Source organism: Sinocyclocheilus grahami, unplaced genomic scaffold, assembly GCF_001515645.1.
Source record: "Sinocyclocheilus grahami isolate Dianchi unplaced genomic scaffold, SAMN03320097.WGS_v1.1 scaffold327.1, whole genome shotgun sequence".
NCBI lineage: Eukaryota > Metazoa > Chordata > Actinopteri > Cypriniformes > Cyprinidae > Sinocyclocheilus > Sinocyclocheilus grahami.
The window spans coordinates 878412-899107 of NW_015505506.1; the positions used below are offsets into that span (position 1 = coordinate 878412).

General features: G+C 37.1%; 1 protein-coding gene across 4 annotated transcripts in view; it reads right to left on the reverse strand.

Moving 5' to 3' along the window:
• prdm16 (PR domain containing 16) overlaps window positions 1-20696 on the reverse strand; it is a 243882-nt gene that overhangs the window by 158661 nt on the left and 64525 nt on the right. For all 4 annotated transcript variants that reach the window (XM_016294974.1, XM_016294973.1, XM_016294972.1 and 1 more), the window contains exon 2: window positions 6892-7241. In XM_016294974.1, coding sequence (XP_016150460.1) covers window positions 6892-7241 — 350 coding nt within the window. The remainder of the gene's footprint in view (window positions 1-6891; window positions 7242-20696) is intronic.

Below are 20696 nucleotides of genomic sequence, written 5' to 3' on the forward strand. Positions count from 1 at the left end.
TGCAATGTAACAAAGAGTGAAAAATTTAAGGGGGTCTGAATACTTTCCGTACCCACTGTGTATATATATATATATATAATTCATTCATTTATTTATTCCATACTATACAAGCCAATGGATACCATCAACTGTTTGGTTACCAACATTTTTTTTCCAAAATATCTTCTTTTGTGTTTAACGGAAGAAAGAAACTCATGCAGGTTTGGAAGAACTGGAGGGAGAGTAAATAACAGAATTGTAATTTTTTGGGTGAACTATCCCTTTAAATTTCTTTTATGTGCAGGTTTGATTGTTTTACCCTTGTTCCAGACCCCGACTTTTAGTCTTGAAATATGATTTTTTTTTTTTACTATGATGATCTAAGCAAATAATGAAACACAATTTCAATATATGTGCAAATGATCAATTGTATTTATTTATTTATTTGTTTATTTATTTATTTATTTTTATAAAAATGGGGTAAATATAATTTATTAATTTTTTCCAACCAGTATAATTTTCAGTTCAGCTATGCTTTTGTTAAATGATGCAAAAAGTCTTACAATATTGTTTATGAAATATTATGTATGCAAATTTTCAATCCAGCTATGCTTTTGTTAAACGATGCAATAATTCTGAAAATATTATGTAATATTATGTACGTAAATTTTATTTATCTAATATACAAGAAATTCTAGCTATGACAATAGCCCAAGTTTGTTTTATTTATTTACTTACTAACTTATTTTTTTTTTATTATTATTTTTACATGAATTTTGGGAGGTAAATATGACCTTTGATAGTTCCAAAAAAGTGAATTAATTAAGAAAAAAAAAACTTCATTGCAGTCTTTGGCACATGTGCATCTTAGCACAGCTTATAACTGGATTGTTCAGTTTCACTCGAGCATGGCAGAATCCAGTGATTCTTAGAACAGGTTCCTATTACATGTTGATTTACAAAAACAGCCTGAGTCTGTCCTTCCGTGTTCTTAAGATTCTTACACCTCTGACAGTGTTAATCAGGACATAAGGGATGGGTAAAGAAACTGTATGATAAATGACACTAAACAACATCAGTGAGGTCAAACTGGGTTTATCATGGAATCTACCACACCCGCTGACACCGGCAGGGCACGGCATGTGTACACACCATTTATCTGGGTTTTGAAGAAATGCCATCGCAAGCTTTCTCCTTCTCTGATTCCCTCATACATTGATTCTTTTGTTTCACTGTTGAATAAAGAGTCCTCAAAAACATGTCCTGTTGAAATAAAGTTCTATCAGTGTTACCACACACATAAACTATTCAATGCTAAAAATACTCACAGAGGCTGCTCATTTTATTTACATGGAAATAGATCAGCAGATTTGTCCTGCATGCACCAGAGGAAGAGTGAAATAAAAGACTGTTCAGAAAGTTTAAAGCACATTCATTAAAGTATATTTAAATGTTAATCATAATTATGGCACGAAATGCCGGAAGTGTGTAAACTATAATTAAGTATCACGTCCCTGGTGGAAGTCCAAAAAATATTTGAATTATATTTTAACTGGTATTTAATTCCTGTGAACATTATATATGCACTCCAAGATGTTTTGTCAGTTTTGCCATTAGAACAATTTACGCTTTATTTTACTGACATCAAATCATGTTTCTGCATTTTTTTTTTGTGTTCCGTTTTTATTAACTACTAAACTACTAAACTAAAACTATTAAAAATGTTTTTGGTCATTGAAATAGAATAGAATAGAATAGAAAAACATTAGAATAGAATACAAAAATAAAAATAAAATAAAATAATTAGATGAAAAACGTACACATAAAACACTTAAAAAATAAAAAATAATGAAACTAACTGAAATAAAATACGTTTAGGTACTAAAATTACTAAACCCAAAATAAAATTAATTAAATAATTTCATTTCATTTAATAGAAATACTACAAAAAAGTATACATGACAAAAGCACATAACAAAAAAATAACTAAAAATTACATTCAAATTAAAATGTAAATATAAAATGCAAGCTGATTCAAGAGATTAATACGTAATATAATAGTATATAAATAAGTCTTATATAACACCGGTTTCACAACTGAAAGAAAGTACGGTTTAAATGACATGGGTGAGTAAATTATGACAATTTTGGGTGAACTATCCCTTTAAAATGCAGTTAAATATGTTTCTACTTCACATTAAAATTCATTGTCCTTTCTAATGTTTTTTTTTTTCTTGCACTTGTTGACAACTGACACTCCCTGTCAGTAATTGTCTCAAGGAAGATGGATAATTCAGAAACAGACACACACGTCCTGTGTTCACTCTGTCCCCTCTAGTCATGTCTGGCAGTAGACGGTCACACACACACACACACACACACACACACACACAGGCTCGGTGACAGCGGTCCCCTATGGAACTAATCTGACAGCATCTCACGTTGGATTGCCAGCGTCCCGCCTCACGTTCTATACTGTGTTCGGCACTTCCGTCAATACCCCAGCTAGTGCCATCACACCATCCACCCCCTAAACTCCTCCTCTCTGGGCCCCAAGAGTCCCGCTCAGAAACAGATCTGATTGAAAGTGTCTGTGTCCGGGGTCACTGTTATAATATGTTGTGATAAAGGGAATCATAATGGCTTTTAAATAGACGGGCTCTGTCTCTTGTTCCTGAGCAGTGCTTTGTGGGTAGAGAGAGAGTGTCTCTGGGAGTGAAGCCCTGGGGCTAAGCATCGCGGAGATTGAGCTGTCCGTCTCGCTGAAATGAATCTGAGTTAACACCTCTTCAGTCGAGACAGGACAGCCTGGGGGACAGACAGAAGAGCACTTCCTGTTCTACCTGCAGCCTCTTCTCATTAACCCACAACCAAACACTCTCAGACATCGGCTCTATCCGAAAAACTAGTGAGCTGCCTATTAAGACGGCATTTTAAGGCATATTCATGACTGTTGCATGTAGCGAGATCCAAAAATTCTTAGCCATGAGCTCAGAGAAAATAATCCCCCCGAAATGCCAGATGAGGAGAGAAAAATGTTCTATATCCTGTTGAAATAAAACACACCAGATTTTCTGGATAAGCTGTTTAACCAGCCCCTGGTGAAAAAGAAGGGGATATTAATTATATGAAATGTGCATTTGTAGCTTTCCTCAATAAAGAAATAAATATATATATATATATATAAATGTTCATACTATATATATATATATATATATATTCATGCTTTAAATGGACTACATTGTAACCTCATCATTACACATATGTAATTACAAACATACTTGAATACATTGCACACACGTTTCAATAGAACTAACATTAATGTATATTTTAGTCTGCAATGCTTGACAGTCTATTTGTCAATAAACCTTAACCATATTTCAAAGTCAGTAGTTTATGTAATTATCAATATGTTATTATGAAATTACATATAAAGTCTTGCTTAATTTCAAATTGCATTTAATATAAATTTAAACTGTAATACATTTAATTAAATCACAACGAAGTGTCATGAAACATTGCATTCAGTTTGTACTGAAAATTGCATTTAACCAAATATATGTGTGTTCTATACAATTATTCTTTGGAGTTCTTTTGTTGTTGACTTAGCAACATGTCAACCAAAGTTAACTTAGCAAAAATGCTAATGCTAAACTCTTACACGAGGAGCTGTATTTGTGTGGTGTGTGGGGTTACTGCCTGTGTAGAGCATTTCAAATCATTCACTTATGAGGTTCTTTTCATGTGTAGACAGTCAACAACATAGCAGCTCACTGGGTTTTTGGAAAAGTGTGTGTGTGTCTGTGTGTGTGTGTGTGTGTGTGTGTGTGTGTGTGTGTGTGTGTGTGTGTGTGTGAATTTTGATCCTTTGAATCCTAAAATATGGAAAAGTCATGATTGTACCACAGACAGAAACCCAGAGAATGACATTGGTTATGGCATATGCATGTTTTGCAGGTCATGAGAAACCATGTGAGCTCTGAGCACATCCGTCATCCAAACACTCGGTGGATATCTGTCTGTGTTTGGCCCGTTGTGGCCGCTCTGTAATCCCGCACTATTAACACCTCGGACTCTCTTTGCTCTTAGCTGCTCTGCTCTCTCACTCCTGTCTATTTGTCTAAGGGTCGGTGACGTAGCCGAGTCCAGGTCCACAGGGACAGCAGCGATGCTATCTATGTCTGACTGTTATGACTATCCCTAATAAGAGCACAGAACCCTAAAACCATAGCGAACGGGGCAGACAGGATGTGGCTTAGATGTGTTCTTTTATTTTTCCACATTTTATAGCAGATGTTTTATGAGCTTGACGTTTCTGAATGATAGGGACTGATTGGTTTCATTTTTCTTTTGAGTGAAACATTTAATGCCTTAAGGTAGGGTGACCATACGTGCCATTTTCCCAGGACGCGTCCCAGATCCCCAGACCGATCGGTGTTTGACATCAAAATACCTCGAGAACATTTTGAAAGCATAAGGAACCGTCTGTATGGTATTTAGATGTCATACACCGATCGGTCTGCACACGCAAACAAAGCCGAAACCTAGATATTTTAGGCAATATAGAAATCCTGGCCAGGACGCGTCCTGGGAAAATGGCACGTATGGTCACCCTACCTTAAGATGTAACATAAAGTATAGTTGAGCAAAAAAATTGCCATATGACAGCCCTTAAAGGTGAAGTGTGTGGTTTCTGCACAATCAGCAGCAACAAATAGAAATGCAAAAATGTTTCCCAAACACTCCTCCGTGCCTGTCATTGGCTGGACAAACAGATAGCCCCGCCCCAAAGTCACGCTATTGGTTGTTGCTGTGTGAGGATTCTCAAAAAAACAGAACTGCCACAGAGTCACTTTTTTACTTAGTTGTCTGCATACTAAGCTAGGATTGGAGAAATCATTTTAAAAGAAAAAAATGACATAAAAAAATCCCTAGAAAATAAAAAAAGAGAAATAATTCAATTAAATAGAATATCCTAAAATTAAGGCGACACACTGTCATCTGCTTCCCGGCAGCTGCTAACAAGTATAATTTTTATAGATGGTTTGTCACAGATGGTCCAACAGATGTCTCTCTGGTCTTTAGCAAGTGTGTGTGTGTGTGTGTGTGTGTGTGTGTGTGTGCGTGTGTGCGTGTGTGCGTGTGTGTGTGAGCAAATACCCATAGATGTGCTCCTTGTCAATCGTTATGCTGTCAACCAGGGCCTTGAGTGTACTCTTTATAAAACATAAATCCAAAGTACTTGAGCGTGTAAATCAGGGCTGAAATCTGAGCGTTGTGTCAGGCAGACAGAGACAGAAAGAGAGAGAGAGAAGCTTTCTCTTGGGGTCGGATTCTGATGAGCATCATTAGTGGAGATTCCAACACAAAGCAGCAAGACAGCTAAAATGCCTTTTCTAGCGAATAAAGCTAGGCATGTCGAAAGCAGAAATATGATTTTCTTGAGGGGAAAAAAGCCTCCTGTATGAAAGCATGATGTGAAGCTGATGCCTTTCCACAGATTATTACATGTTTCAGTGGCTATTTTTTTAATGCTTCGGAACTGCATACTGCCAATTAATAAAAAAAAAGTATGTGAACAAGTATGCAGTGTATAATTATAGCATGCTACATATTTATTTATTTTATATTTTAGAAAAATGTCTTTAACTTTTAGCATGTTTCTAAGAAATGTTAAAAATCGTAAAAAATTATATTACTTCCCAGTTCATTCATTGCAATAAAAATTAAAAGTCAAGTCCATTGCACGATGGGATACAATCTTTCATGCTGCCTGTTTTTAGCACTTATATAATATGCACTTATATACTTATTACAGGTGCAGTATAGGACATCTGAGTGAAATAACATACTGTGCATTTCTAAAATCTGACTATTTTCTGCATTGATTTTAATGAAAATCTTAAGGAATGTTTTAATGCGTTTAGAAATGGTGAAACCGAAAGCATAAACAAAAAAGAAAATGGCCAACATTTTTCAGACATAAATTCTTACGGGTGGCCCTCTCACTCAGGCCCAGTGAGTAGGCTATAATATACAGGACCTCAATGGGCCCCCTCCATCACAGGGCCCAGGACAACGTTTCTGGTTGCCCCTGCTCATATGTAATTCTAAATGAGTGTAATGGTATATATCAGTGGAGTAGAGTACAGAGAGAGAGAGGAGAAAGAGAACGAGAGAGAGCGGCTCACGTCTGATCAGTCATGTGGGGGGAATCAGCATGTGCCCTAATGAGCTTGCCGAAGCAACTTCAATATCCTCCGATGTCATGTTGAAATGAAAATTAATAGTTCAATATGGCTCCACGCAAATGCCACGCGTCTCCCATAACCCGTATCATGTGGCGTGACCAAATGAGTGTATTCTAATAGATGTAGGCAGAGGAGAAAAGCTGATATCTTCAGTAATCAGGGTTTTGAAAATTGCCTTTAAATGAAATTCAGGGAAGGATGGAAAAGAAAAGGGGGAAATGAGAAAAAAAAAAAACCCCAGAGACATGGAATGAACATCTTTGCCCCATAATGTGCTCATGTCTTTCCCACAGGCTATGAGCTAGTCACCGCAGGGTTGACTTACCCACACGCACCCTTGGCCCTTGAATCTTGAGTCTCTGTTCATCTTCAGAGTCTAAACTAAGGTTCTGTCTCAAATAGCACACTTGACCCTTGCAGACCTTCTATGAGGCCACACTTTGGTGAAGTAATGTTGCTTGGACATAATGTTCTTGGGTCCTAGAACACTTAGAAGTCAGCCAAACCAGTATGGTTTACATACTTGAAAGAAGACCACGAGACTGCATGGCCACTTCAAGTGAGCCATTTGGGACGGGGCCGAAACGGAGTAGTTGTAAACGTCAGGGTAAAGCTAATAAAAGGCAACATGTAAAATGCATGCCACCTCATCTCCACGTACCTCCCATCCATAAGTGGTCTCTTTCACCATGGCGCTCTGCAGCCCGTTGTACGGTCCGAAGCGTTCGCCCATGCAAATTTTGACTTTGGCCCAGATTCCTAGGCCAGCCCCTGGAACGGACGACTCACGGAGCTCCAGGTCGGCAGGGATGGGAATATCATCGGGAATGTAGACGGGCACCTCATAGGGTGAGCCCTCTTTAGGAGTGAAGTCCTCATTGCAGGGCTGAGGGGACGAGGGCCCCACCGCAATGGGGGACATGATGCTGTCTTCTGTCTCCTCTTCTGCGCTCTCGCCAGTCACGAGATTGGGCTCTGTGTCGTACATGCTGTCTACTGCCTCACTTTCATCTGAAAGACAACACAGAGACATTTGCAATACGTTAGCAGGATAAAGAAATGCAAAGCACGTCAAATGTTCTTCAGCTTCATTTCTCCATACATGTTTAATTCGCTGATTGTAAAAGGGATAGTTGCACCAAAAATGTAAACTCATGTCACTCCAAACCCATGTGAGTTTCTTAATTCTATTGAACACAAAAGGAGAACTTGCATGCATGAAGACTTGCATGCAGAATGTAAATTTTATGTGTAATGACAGTTCATAGTGACTATGTGTTTCGGGCTCAAAAATGACCACAAATATCACCATAAACCTAGAAGTCTTGCACTATATCTTTCTTATCAAATCCACTGCCTTTTAGACATAATTCTGTGCTGTTTTATTCGTTTTTGGAGCTTAACAGACACAACACCACAGGACAGGACAGGACAGGACAGGATAAGATGATAAGATAAGATAAGATAAGATAAGATAAGATAAAATAAAAAAACAGTAAAATAAAATCATACAAGGTTGGAAAAACCTGATAGCGAGTAAATTTAAATTTATTACATGAACTATCCCTTCAACTCTACAATCATTTGCTTTGCATGTTGAACATCTTGTGCTTTGAACATCTTTTGAAATTTTTTTTGAGGAAAATGTAAGTATGTACGTGGTGTCATCAACTGGGGGAAAGAATCATTCTGAAAGTGATTTGTGTCGTTACTGTAATGGTTGTGGTGTGGACTTCCCTATTCTCAAAGAATTAAAAAGGGCCTTTAGTCTGTAAAAACTCCTTGTTCACAATGCTAGGATATTCTGTCTGGTTGCCAGGGTGTTGCTAAGTTGTTTTGAGTGGCCCGGGTCAAAAGAGTCAACCCCCGAGTCTCTATGATGCTCTGGTCTCTAGATGGGCTGGTCCCCCCCCCCGCCCATTTTATTTTCCACAAAGCAAAAATCATAAGACAGTTCACTTAGAAAAGTAATAGCATACCTTCTCAACAAATCATAGCTATCATTTGTATCCATAACACAAACGATGTGGCATATTTAATGTGCCAAAGTTTAAACCGTAGGGTTATGGGTTGTTCAAATTACTAACCATAAGTATGTGCAAAATAAGTGTCATTCCATGTGGAGATTAAACCAGCAACCGTTCTGTCACAAGTCCAGGTTCTCAACCACTCCGCCACACTGACCAACAAGAGGCCACTGGCATCACTGAGCAATTGCAACAAGCATGAACGATTCAACCCAAACCATTCATTTTTCTATTGCTGGTTAATATCTACGGTGATCTGTGAAGAGGATTCTCTGCCTAAACCAGAAAACAGACACTCATGAAGGATTCATGGTTAGTTAGATGATTTCTAACTCAAACAGGCCGCAGAAGAGAAGATGCCATCTATTTCATAGTCACCGCCGTTTCCTGTCTGATCATTTTACAAATAATGGCAGCAAACGACCCTGTGGCCTGACGCCACTGCCAGCCATCTATGCTTATTGTCAATCTTTGCTTGACAGCATAATTACGGTACTTATCATTCACGATTGCAAAAGGGATAACTTGGCTAAAAATAGATTATGTCTCTCTACATTGGTTTTTCTTGTATCATAATTAAGCACAAATCACATGCAAGCCCTTTAATATCATGCAAGCACCATCAGAGCTAGAGCTGTCGGTCTTTGAGATGCTAACTGACCCAAATTCAGTCTCTTCTCCAACACACGGCCTGACACATCTCACCTGAAACGATGTTCTTAAATTTCCTCGGCGGGACACAAGACGCCTTTGAGCGGTCTCCATGATGACAACTCTGCAAGTATACACGGATGGACTCACTGTAATTTGTAGCAGCACCGCTGCAGTTTGCTATCCAAACACAGGACCAGCAATCAGGTCTAACTAGGCCCCAATTACACCAGGAGTGCTTCTAATCAACCAGACTCGGCCCCCCTGCCAGCGCTGTTTATGACTCCAAACTGCTTTCTCTCACATTCAAACACTGTTTACTTATAAGCACCAGCAAAGCCATGAATAATTATAAATTGTAGTTACTGCTAAGTTGCCTTTAAGTCAAACGACAGCGGTTTCACCCAGGCAGTTAAAAGGTAGAGAGAAAGAACAGGAGAGAGTGAACTAGAAGAAATGATCTCCATGAAAAGCTTTGGAAAGTTTGATCTTTAACACAAAATTAATCAAATGCATTTTTACTCCACGCTCTGGGATATTTCATTCTGACTGAATGAAATGTTTCATTCATTCTGTGGTCAATTATTTTGAATAATAACACTAAACTGCATAATTGATCATCGTCCCAGGCAACCAATTCTCTGCAGTCACCCAAAAATGAAAAATCTGTCATTATTTATTCAGTCTCACGTTGCTCCAAACCCATACTTTCGTTCATCTTGGAAACACAAATGAAGATATTGTTAATGGAACTTGAGTGATTCACCCAAATGGACACGTCAAAAAAGAAAAAAAAAGAAATCCATTGCACAATGTAACCACAATTTGTTTCACTTAGTTTCTAATGGTTCTTCTGTAATTCTGTGGTGCTAATTATTATTGTACAACTTATTTTCACATTGCATCAATATTTTGGTAAATATTTAGTTCAGGTAAATTTTAGACCTATCATTATGAAACATTGGTTTAGTAAGATAAGATACTGTGAGTTTTTGTACTATTTATTTATTTATTAAGATGTTGCTTTTGCAAGGATGGGAACATTCTAGAAGTTTCTGTAACATTCTGTAATATTGTAGTGCTATATAATATATATTATTTTTCATGAGCACTGTTAACGATAAACAAAAAGTGTTCAGCATGTCAAACTTCTTAAAGAAACATTACGATTCTTTATGAAGATTCATTTGAATGTTTCTTTATGAAGTTTGACACAACTTTTACAAGCTAATCTGTTTCTTTAAAGCGAAACAAACTTTTTATAAAAAATTGTTTCATGGTGTAATCATGCAGTTTATTCCAAGTCCTCTGAAGAGATACGGCCACTTTATATGATGAACAGATTTAATTTAGGCTTTATTTACATGTAAGCATTGATTAATGCACATGAATAGAGCACATAAAATGGTAAGCAGATGCACAAAAGTACTTGCTCAAAGCATGAGAACCAGCAGGGTTTATTGTTGCATGTCGTGCAAGCACGTTTGAGCTACTGCTAGAACTACTGACTACACTACTGACGGTGAGTAACTGATGACAGAATTGTCACTATTGGTAATTACTATGTTGTAGCTTCCCATGGTCACTTACGGTATGCAAAAGTTGTTTCGGGGATGGAGATGCAAATGTTTGTGACAAAACCTTTTTGAAAAACAACAATTCTGAGCAATCAAGGAGTGTTTCATAAAAAAGCTCCACAGTAAAAAAATTTAAAGCTTTTAAAAACAGATCCTGCGTCATCTTGAGATTTTGAGGGCAAATAAATGTTTTACCAATTTCTTTAATGATCAGATTTTCATAGGTGTCTCAAAGCAGCCAGGCAATTAACTCAAGAACATGTGGCCCAGTAGTAGCTTCCCCTTTTCACAGATCAGTTAAACTTTTACAACCACTGCCTATCTGGTGCTGTTTGCAAGAATCAAACGTGTTTTCAAACCATTTTTTTTCCCTTCGCATTTTTGGCATATGACCCAAGTCAATTTTCAACAGCCATGGAAAGGGTTGGAAAATCTATTAAATACTCCAGTTAAAAAGCCTGTAGTGTACAAACAGATAGCTACACTGAAAGAGTGAATTAAATGACATTTGATGAACAAAACAAAAGAACCACCAGAACGCAAAGACATTTTTTTCAGAAGGTACAAACATATATCTAAGTAGTAAGAGTTGGTTAGGACACAAAAAGAGATTTCTAAGGGCGTTATCAGATCTGTAGATTGTTTGCTTTGTTCCAAAAGCTATATATATTGTATCCTTGTCACCTGACCTGAATACAGCGCGCTGATTCGCTAAAATGGACTTATCGGCTTCTGTTCAAAACCAACAAGGCCGCTTGTCGGCTTCTGCAGTAAAACGTGAACTCGCGATGCCTTGAAACAGGACAAAACCGTCTTTTTTGACAAAACGTGTTTAGGGTTTAGATCGCACTATATGTGGAGAATAATGGACAGCAATCAGCTCATTTTCTTTTTTAAAGTGACTTTTATCGGTTTTTGCAAACGAACTCTTCGTATATATATACAGTATATATATATATACATACATATATATATATATATATATATATAGATATAAACAAGCAAAACGTATGCATAATCAGTAATAGAAGTTCGAACATTTTCCTGACCAAAATATTGATGCTTCGTGACAATAAATAGTACAGTAATAATTAGCACCACAGAATTACAGAAGAACCATAAAGAAATTAAGTGAACAATTTTTGTTACATACAGATTGCTTTGTTTTGGGTCAGATTGCTTTCTCACCACAAACGAGGGGCTCTAGAGTTGGTTTTATTTGGGTCGAGACCACCACGTTCAGGGCAGTTGTTTTGGTAAGATTCCGAATATGATTGTCGCGTTCACATATGCTTAACTGAACCGAACAAAGGGAGAAAATGCACCAGAATCTCCAAATGAGCCAGGTGTGAAGACGTCCTCACAGACCGTTTAAAACCTTATCAATGACCATTTAATACATATTGGCTGATCCAAATGTTGCCTTGCCTTCCAGGACACAGGCCATGTAAAAACAAAACAGTGTGACAAAGGTTTATCACATTTACATGTCAGTCAGCTGGCCTCTTCCTGCCTAAGTGAGCCGTTCGTGCTCAGAATTAGCTGCAATGTGAACCAGACTTCATGCCACAAGTGAAAAATCTACCAGATGGGTGGACAGAATAAAGAAGCATTTTAAACTGAGGCTCTGACGTTCTTTGAATAGGGACCTCTGTTGGATACTGACCCTCCCAGAAGTGAAGTGCCTTCTTCTGAACGTCTGCTTGCTCTCGCTCTCAGTTTATCCTGATTTCATCAGGCCGTCATCATTAATTCGCACCTTGGGGGTCCTTCTCTCCTCTGAGCTGCGGCCACAATGAAACGCTTGTTCAGCTTTGTTATTGCACTGGAAACTGCTGTGCAGCCGGCCCGTAGACATGAAGGCATCAGATTTATTTGATAAATTGTAAAAGTGTCACATAAGCAGGAGAATAGGGGCCTTTATTATTGTAAGCTGCTATAGAGTGGATGAGACCGTACTCCTCTTCCTGAAGAGCTGATCTGTACTAGGCCAGCCATCTCAGGCTTTTGGCCTACATATCTGAATCTGTGCTTGAGTAGCTCGACTAGAGTCTCACAATCTTCTAACAATAAACTCCTAAATATGGCTTTAGCCCAGATTCCAAATTCATTGATATTATGAGGTTCATTCACAGCTCACCAGATACCTAGGCCCCGTCCACACGGAGACGCGTTTAGCTGTATGCGCATAAATTTTGTAGCGTATAGGCGTTTCGTCCAGACGGATCTGGCGTTTTGGGAGAGTGAAACCGATATTTTTTTAAATCGGGTCCCAGAGTGGGTAAATCTGAAAACGCCGCCCTTGCGTTTTCGTGTGGACAGCGAATCCGCATATTTTCTGAAACGATGACGTCATCAGCCCACGTCTCGCCCCTAGTCAGACACCGCTACGTCCCGTAACAGCAACAAAAACATGAACAAACACTGAACGGTTGTCTTTTTATTAACTAACATTAGCACAGATTAATAAATGTACTGTTCCATGTTCGTTTGTATACCACTCGCAAGGTTTATGCGCATAGTCCAAGTCTTCTCCATTTATAGTGTATCTCTGTGGCACAATTACAGCGCCACATGCTGGTCTGGCATGTATACTACAGCGTTTTGTGTCGGTTTCATGGTTTCGTGTGGATGCAGATATTTCTTGAGACGAGGAGAAAAAAAAGATTGGATAGGGAAAGTTCTGACTTCGTGTGGACGTAGCCTTAGTTAGTGGTGTTTGATAAAGCAAGGATCATTATTAACACATAATATTGTGTTTAAGGTCAGATATTTGTTGCTAAATAATGCTAAATATTTAGCTTTCGTGTGTGACTCATATCGCAGCATTTGTGCCACAGACCATAATCATGATATGGCACAATCATAAAATTGAAAAGACTGTGATTCATTTAAAGAAATATCTGTGCTGCACGTTTCAGAGTGAAGCACTGTGTTCTTTTACACACACGCTGCTCATGATCTTGTGTTTTCAGTGTCTCAGAATGACTTGGTTTGAATTAAAGGCTGCTTCACACAAACTCATCTCTTTTGGTGATTTAAAATGTGTATTTGGTAACACAATGTGTGCCAATCATCTTACCAAACATGCCATGCAAAATGCTTAGAAACCAGTCGTCAACAAAAAAAATATTTAAGAGCTCCATGCCATTTTCCACCAAGAAAAAAAAATATTTGTATTAAATGAAGAAATTAAGACAGCCATAAATATTATCCATAGAATATCCTCAAAAAATGTAAAAACAAAATCTATTTATACGGGCTTGCATGTGTTTCTCTTTAGAGATGTCAAGAAGAGAGCCTTCAATAAAAAATAAATAAATTAAATACAATAAAATAAAATAAAAATAGACTTTATGGAGATAAATAAAAAAGCACATATTGTGATATTCCAAATAAGGAAAATGCTTCAAGATTTCAGTGACTCGGAAAAAATCAAAATAAATCCTGGCCAATTCGAAAAGTTTTGTTATCATCAGGATCACAAAGGAGCCTCATGTTCCACTTGAATCCAAACTTGATGATTGAGTAGCTCGACTAGAGTCTCACAATCTTCTAACAATAAACTCCTAAATATGGCTTTAGCCCAGATTCCAAATTCATTGATATTATGAGGTTCATTCACAGCTCACCAGATACCTAGGCCCCGTCCACACGGAGACGCGTTTAGCTGTATGCGCATAAATTTTGTAGCGTATAGGCGTTTCGTCCAGACGGATCTGGCGTTTTGGGAGAGTGAAACCGATATTTTTTTAAACCGGGTCCCAGAGTGGGTAAATCTGAAAACGCCGCCCTTGCGTTTTCGTGTGGACAGCGAATCCGCATATTTTCTGAAACGATGACGTCATCAGCCCACGTCTCGCCCCTAGTCAGACACCGCTACGTCCCGTAACAGCAACAAAAACATGAACAAACACTGAACGGTTGTCTTTTTATTAACTAACATTAGCACAGATTAATAAATGTACTGTTCCATGTTCGTTTGTATACCACTCGCAAGGTTTATGGGCATAGTCCAAGTCTTCTCCATTTATAGTGTATCTCTGTGGCACAATTACAGCGCCACATGCTGGTCTGGCATGTATACTACAGCGTTTTGTGTCGGTTTCATGGTTTCGTGTGGATGCAGATATTTCTTGAGACGAGGAGAAAAAAAAGATTGGATAGGGAAAGTTCTGACTTCGTGTGGACGTAGCCTTAGTTAGTGGTGTTTGATAAAGCAAGGATCATTATTAACACATAATATTGTGTTTAAGGTCAGATATTTGTTGCTAAATAATGCTAAATATTTAGCTTTCGTGTGTGACTCATATCGCAGCATTTGTGCCACAGACCATAATCATGATATGGCACAATCATAAAATTGAAAAGACTGTGATTCATTTAAAGAAATATCTGTGCTGCACGTTTCAGAGTGAAGCACTGTGTTCTTTTACACACACGCTGCTCATGATCTTGTGTTTTCAGTGTCTCAGAATGACTTGGTTTGAATTAAAGGCTGCTTCACACAAACTCATCTCTTTTGGTGATTTAAAATGTGTATTTGGTAACACAATGTGTGCCAATCATCTTACCAAACATGCCATGCAAAATGCTTAGAAACCAGTCGTCAACAAAAAAAATATTTAAGAGCTCCATGCCATTTTCCATCAAGAAAAAAAAATATTTGTATTAAATGAAGAAATTAAGACAGCCATAAATATTATCCATAGAATATCCTCAAAAAATGTAAAAACAAAATCTATTTATACGGGCTTGCATGTGTTTCTCTTTAGAGATGTCAAGAAGAGAGCCTTCAATAAAAAATAAATAAATTAAATACAATAAAATAAAATAAAAATAGACTTTATGGAGATAAATAAAAAAGCACATATTGTGATATTCCAAATAAGGAAAATGCTTCAAGATTTCAGTGACTCGGAAAAAATCAAAATAAATCCTGGCCAATTCGAAAAGTTTTGTTATCATCAGGATCACAAAGGAGCCTCATGTTCCACTTGAATCCAAACTTGATGATTTTCTTTTCTTTGAGTCAGAAGACTAAAATGAAACATGTTTAATATTTCTCACTGATCCACGAACACGCTGGAAGAGGGGAACAAGAGCATTACAAAATTTGCTTTCCAGAAACATTCTCTGTTTCCCCTCATACAAGCAGCAGGGGACATTTCCAAGTGATATTTAAAGTAGCACTTTTGTTTCTCCAAAAGGTCAGTGTCATGGGGAAGATTACGACAAGAGGAGATCCTTCATACTTACTCTGGTACGTAAGCCCACTAAAGCACCTTTACATGCCCCATTCAATACTCACACAAACACACACACACACACACACACACACACACACACACACAGTAAGAGTGTCAGTGTATACTCTGCAGGCCAGTGCAAACTCAATATGTGTGTGCGGTCTGTCCAGCGGCTGAAGAGAGAGTGCTAAAGTAAGTGACCTCAAGCACCTCGGCTGTTTGAACAGTCAATACACAGTGATCTGTGCCGAGCTGCCGGCGCACTGCCACACTTCAGCAGCTTCATCTCAGAGAAAATGAGCTCAGTGAATCAGACTGGGAGATTTTTGCAGCATATATTACGAACAACAACAGCATCTGAGACCTGAATAAATGTTATGCACAGAAATGTTGCCCAATAAGCATAATATCAATACATTATTATTATATAGCACTATTATATTATTATTTTCTTAGTTAATAATAGAATAGAATAGAATAGAATAGAATAGAATAGAATAGAATAGAATAGAATAGAATAAAGCCTGGTTTTGGCTTCCAATTGTCTTTATAAAACAGTTGTTGTGTAATAAAATATTAAGGTCACTGATTTTGATTAAAACTTTATTATATTAAGCATTTTATTAGGCCATTAAATATCATTATTCTGCTAAAATATAGTACCCCAATATTTTTGCCCCAGTGTTATCACCTGTAATAATACCTATACCAGAAAAAAATATTTAAAAATAAATAAATATCAGTTACGTTTAAAGTGGAAAAAAAAGCTTTGCTGTAAAACATAAAACCAGAGAGTTATGAACCAAAACCAAGGGGTTGTACAATAATATTCAGCATGCTACCATGCACAAAGATTTCTTACACCTTTAGCATTTAATTGATGCACATAATCCCAATTGTCTTTATAAAACAGTTGTTGTGTAATAAAATATTAAGGTCACTGATTTTGATTAAAACTTTATTATATTAAGCATTTTATTAGGCCATTAAATATCATTATTCTGCTAAAATATAGTACCCCAATATTTTTGCCCCAGTGTTATCACCTGTAATAATACCTATACCAGAAAAAAATATTAAAAAATAAATAAATATCAGTTACGTTTAAAGTGGGAAAAAAAAGCTTTGCTGTAAAACATAAAACCAGAGAGTTATGAACCAAAACCAAGGGGTTGTACAATAATATTCAGCATGCTACCATGCACAAAGATTTCTTACACCTTTAGCATTTAATTGATGCACATAATTAGAAGGCTTAAATCCCCACACCTGGTTTTACAAAGCCTAATCAGTTACCAAAATCATATTAGGGCCTGTGGGAATCTGGCTGTGTGCACATGTGTGTATGAGAGAGTGTGTGTGTGTGTGTGTGTGTCGTTCCTGTCAGCCTCGCCTGATTGCCATTCTAGTCTGCTGTGCTCCCCGGGGAGCAGCGCGAGGCCTTGAGCAGACATTTATTAACACGACAGATTAATAGCACCAGGGAAAAGGCATTTTCACAAACATGATAAATATTAATAATAATCAATACTAACTTACATTTGCCAAATTGAGTTGCAAACATCACCCATGGGGGCCAAGAAAGAGGCAAATAGAGAGAGAGGAGGCAGACAGAGACGTGGATGTGGGAAAAGGCTAAGGTTTGCTAATAAGTGCCAGAAGGTCTCAGACGTCTGGATAATGACAGAACAGCATATGCTCCATCTACTCCACAAACACTGCTGCTGATTCTCTCACCACTCCATATTATGGACATTACACAAGACCAAAGCCACCATAAGCATTAATTTTAAACCCCTCATAACAATAAATAATAAAATGTTTCGCATTAAACACAATGATATATGCCAGTTTGCAATCAAAGCAGTTTTATGCCAGTGGGGAGATCGCACTAAACACGCTCCTGTAAGCAAAGAGTTGGATTTGCAGTGTCTACATAAAAATCAGTTATTCTGAAAATTAAATCCCTGAATGATATCTGGGTGGGTGGGGGGTAGTATCTATTAAATATAGATTATGAATCGACAGCTATATCTTCATTACAACACTGGTGATGTATGTTTTATGCAAAACATCGGCCTTCTGTACAAGAGCATATGGAAAAAAATTTAGTAAGAAACATTCAAAACTGTATTTATTTATGTGTTTGTTTGTAAAATTGTAAAAGAGAATAATACTCAGCCAGGATGCAGTGAAGTGACAGTGAATACTTTTACACTGTTAGGGGGGAAAAATAGTATTTCTAATAAATGCTGTCCTTTTGAACTTTCCATTTTATTACAAATTATTATTATTATTTAAAATTATAACGTAAAAAATCATCATATTGGAATAATTTCTGAAGCACTGTATGAAACTGAAAGGAGTAAAATTCAGCTTTGTCATCATAAGAATAAATCACATTTGAAAATATATTAAAATAAAAACTGTTATTTTAAATACTGTAATAACATTTCACAATATTAATGTTTTTACTGTATTTGACTCCATATGTGCATGTGGTGCTGTGTGTATATTATTTTAGTATGTGGATTAGTAGAAATATTAGACAGACAGACAGACAGACAGACAGAATTCTTGTGTTTTGCCCACCATATACCTGTTTGCCCTCATCTGACCCATGCCTGCTGTATGACCACGTCTCTGTCTGTGTCTAATAAAGCTCTGCGTATGGATCCGCAAGTCTCACGTCTCGTCAGCCCCGTAACAATATATATATATATATATATATATATTTGTTTCCTTTCTCAGAATTTAAATGTTTCAAACAAAGCCTATTTTTATTTTTAATTTTTTTCTCCTGGGATTACTGTTTTACTGTTTACAACAAAAGCCATTTCCTTAATGACATTATCCTCCAGGAAGTGATGTCATTGTTGGTGGGAAATCAACAGCACAAAGACCATCTCACAAAAGAGCAGCTCAAAAATGCTGACTTCATTCAACGGCTACATTTCACAGCAGATACTGGTGTACTGTTGTACTTTACATGAGGCATCAAACTGGATCAGAACACATACTGACATACAGTTACAGCACACCTGCTCTTCTCATGTGTGTCGACTCGGGCGAGCAGGTCAAGTGAATTAGCCGGGGTCGTTCAATAAGCCAGCCGCAGCACTGGGCCGTCTAATCACGCTGTTCTGCCTCAGTGACCCGCCAGGAGAGAGCTAAAGGAGCCCAGACTGAGGAGCTGGAGGAACGCTCCACCACCGTCCACACACAGCCTGCACTACTTCAGTTCTGTGTGCAGCATGCACATCTTCTGCATACAATGACCGCATAGCCTACTTTTGCCAACGTGTGGGACATGCAACAGTTCACGCCGCATGAAATACAGTTTCCCACAATGCAATGCACTGATATGAGTTAGCTGGAAATAACATCAGCCTCAATGTGACATCTCTTTCTTCCTTTAGGCTCTGTTCTGACTGGAATACTAACATACTGCATACGGCAGTATATACTCCATACTATTTAAAAAACAATAGTACTGTATGTCAAAAAGTATGGAAGGTACATTTGTACACACAATCGCATAAAAAATTAAAAGCAACCATTTTTCCCAACATGATTACTGGACAATAACCGCTTTTGAAAACAAAGTGTGCTTATTTGTACTGCACGTGTAGTGTACTTCAAATCTTAAATGACATGCAGATAATACAAAATTAATAAAGTAAAAAGTGAACTTTGCAACAATGCCAAATTAATCTCACATTTCAAATAAAATAAAGTTTTAAAGTACGTTTAAAATGATTGTGTTATTATAATATCTTGTCAAACTTTAAAGAAGTACACTTATTTTGATGTGTTGACATACTGAAGCACATGCACACTAATTGATTATCACTCTAAATGTAAAATGTTCATATTTGAAACTAAATTGCACTATAAAACTACACTAAATTGCAACATCATTGTTATAAATATGTAATTACTTATATATTTAAATACATGGCACACAAGTTTCAATAGAAATGGCATTAAAGTAGTTTTTTGGTTTACAATAAATACTTGTCAGTACATTCAGCAGTAGACTTTAACCATATTTCAACAGACAAGAGAAGTAATGATGACATTACATATAAAGATGTGCTTAAGTCCTCCATAAATAGGTCATAAATCCAGTCTTAAGTTCAACTAAATAAATTTAACTTAAATGTAAACTATAATACTGTTTAATGTAATTGTAAATAGCACACAATTAAGTGTTCAAAAACACTTAAGTAAAAAAACTATTTCCGTAATAAGCACTGGAGTGTATGCAAATGTTTTTTTTTTTGGTACTATAATATCATAGTCATATTTTATTTAGTCTCCACTGTTGTGAGTTCAGAAATTCCAAAATTAGCCTTTTTTTATTTATTTAATTTTTTTACTTTACTTTTTCCCTTCATAGCATCTGCTATGTGACGCATCTAATCTGTGATCTGAATTTTATTGGTGCAAAAGAAAGGCCACTAAATGAATTAAACGTCAGGTTCGATTAGACCGTTTTAAAAAGTGCATTTATTTGGTTCTGTTGGCGAGCAGGGGTCAATCCACTTATGTTCAAGCCTACTTAAACATAAGCCAGGAAAACTTCTCCGAATGTCAGAACTCACTAACGTAAATATGATCCTCTATGACTGATGAAGGCCTGCCTGGTCAGTCCAGTCACTTAGTCCTCCTCGCGAGTGATGAAACACACAACACATCACATCAGAGGTGAGGCGAGAGGGATCTGAACCTAATTTGCTCGAGCGTTTTTTTCCTTGTAATGAAAGCTTCACTGGAGAAATGAAGCAGTTGAAAGAAAGAGTATATCTAAAAGTCATTGCAATGGATATTTTTGAACAGCAGGAATTTAAACGAAATGCCATAAAGTCTTACCAGTGACTGAAAGAAAATAATTGGCCGTAGAGAAATAGTAGTCGTAATAATAATAATAATAATAATAATAATAATAATAATAATAAT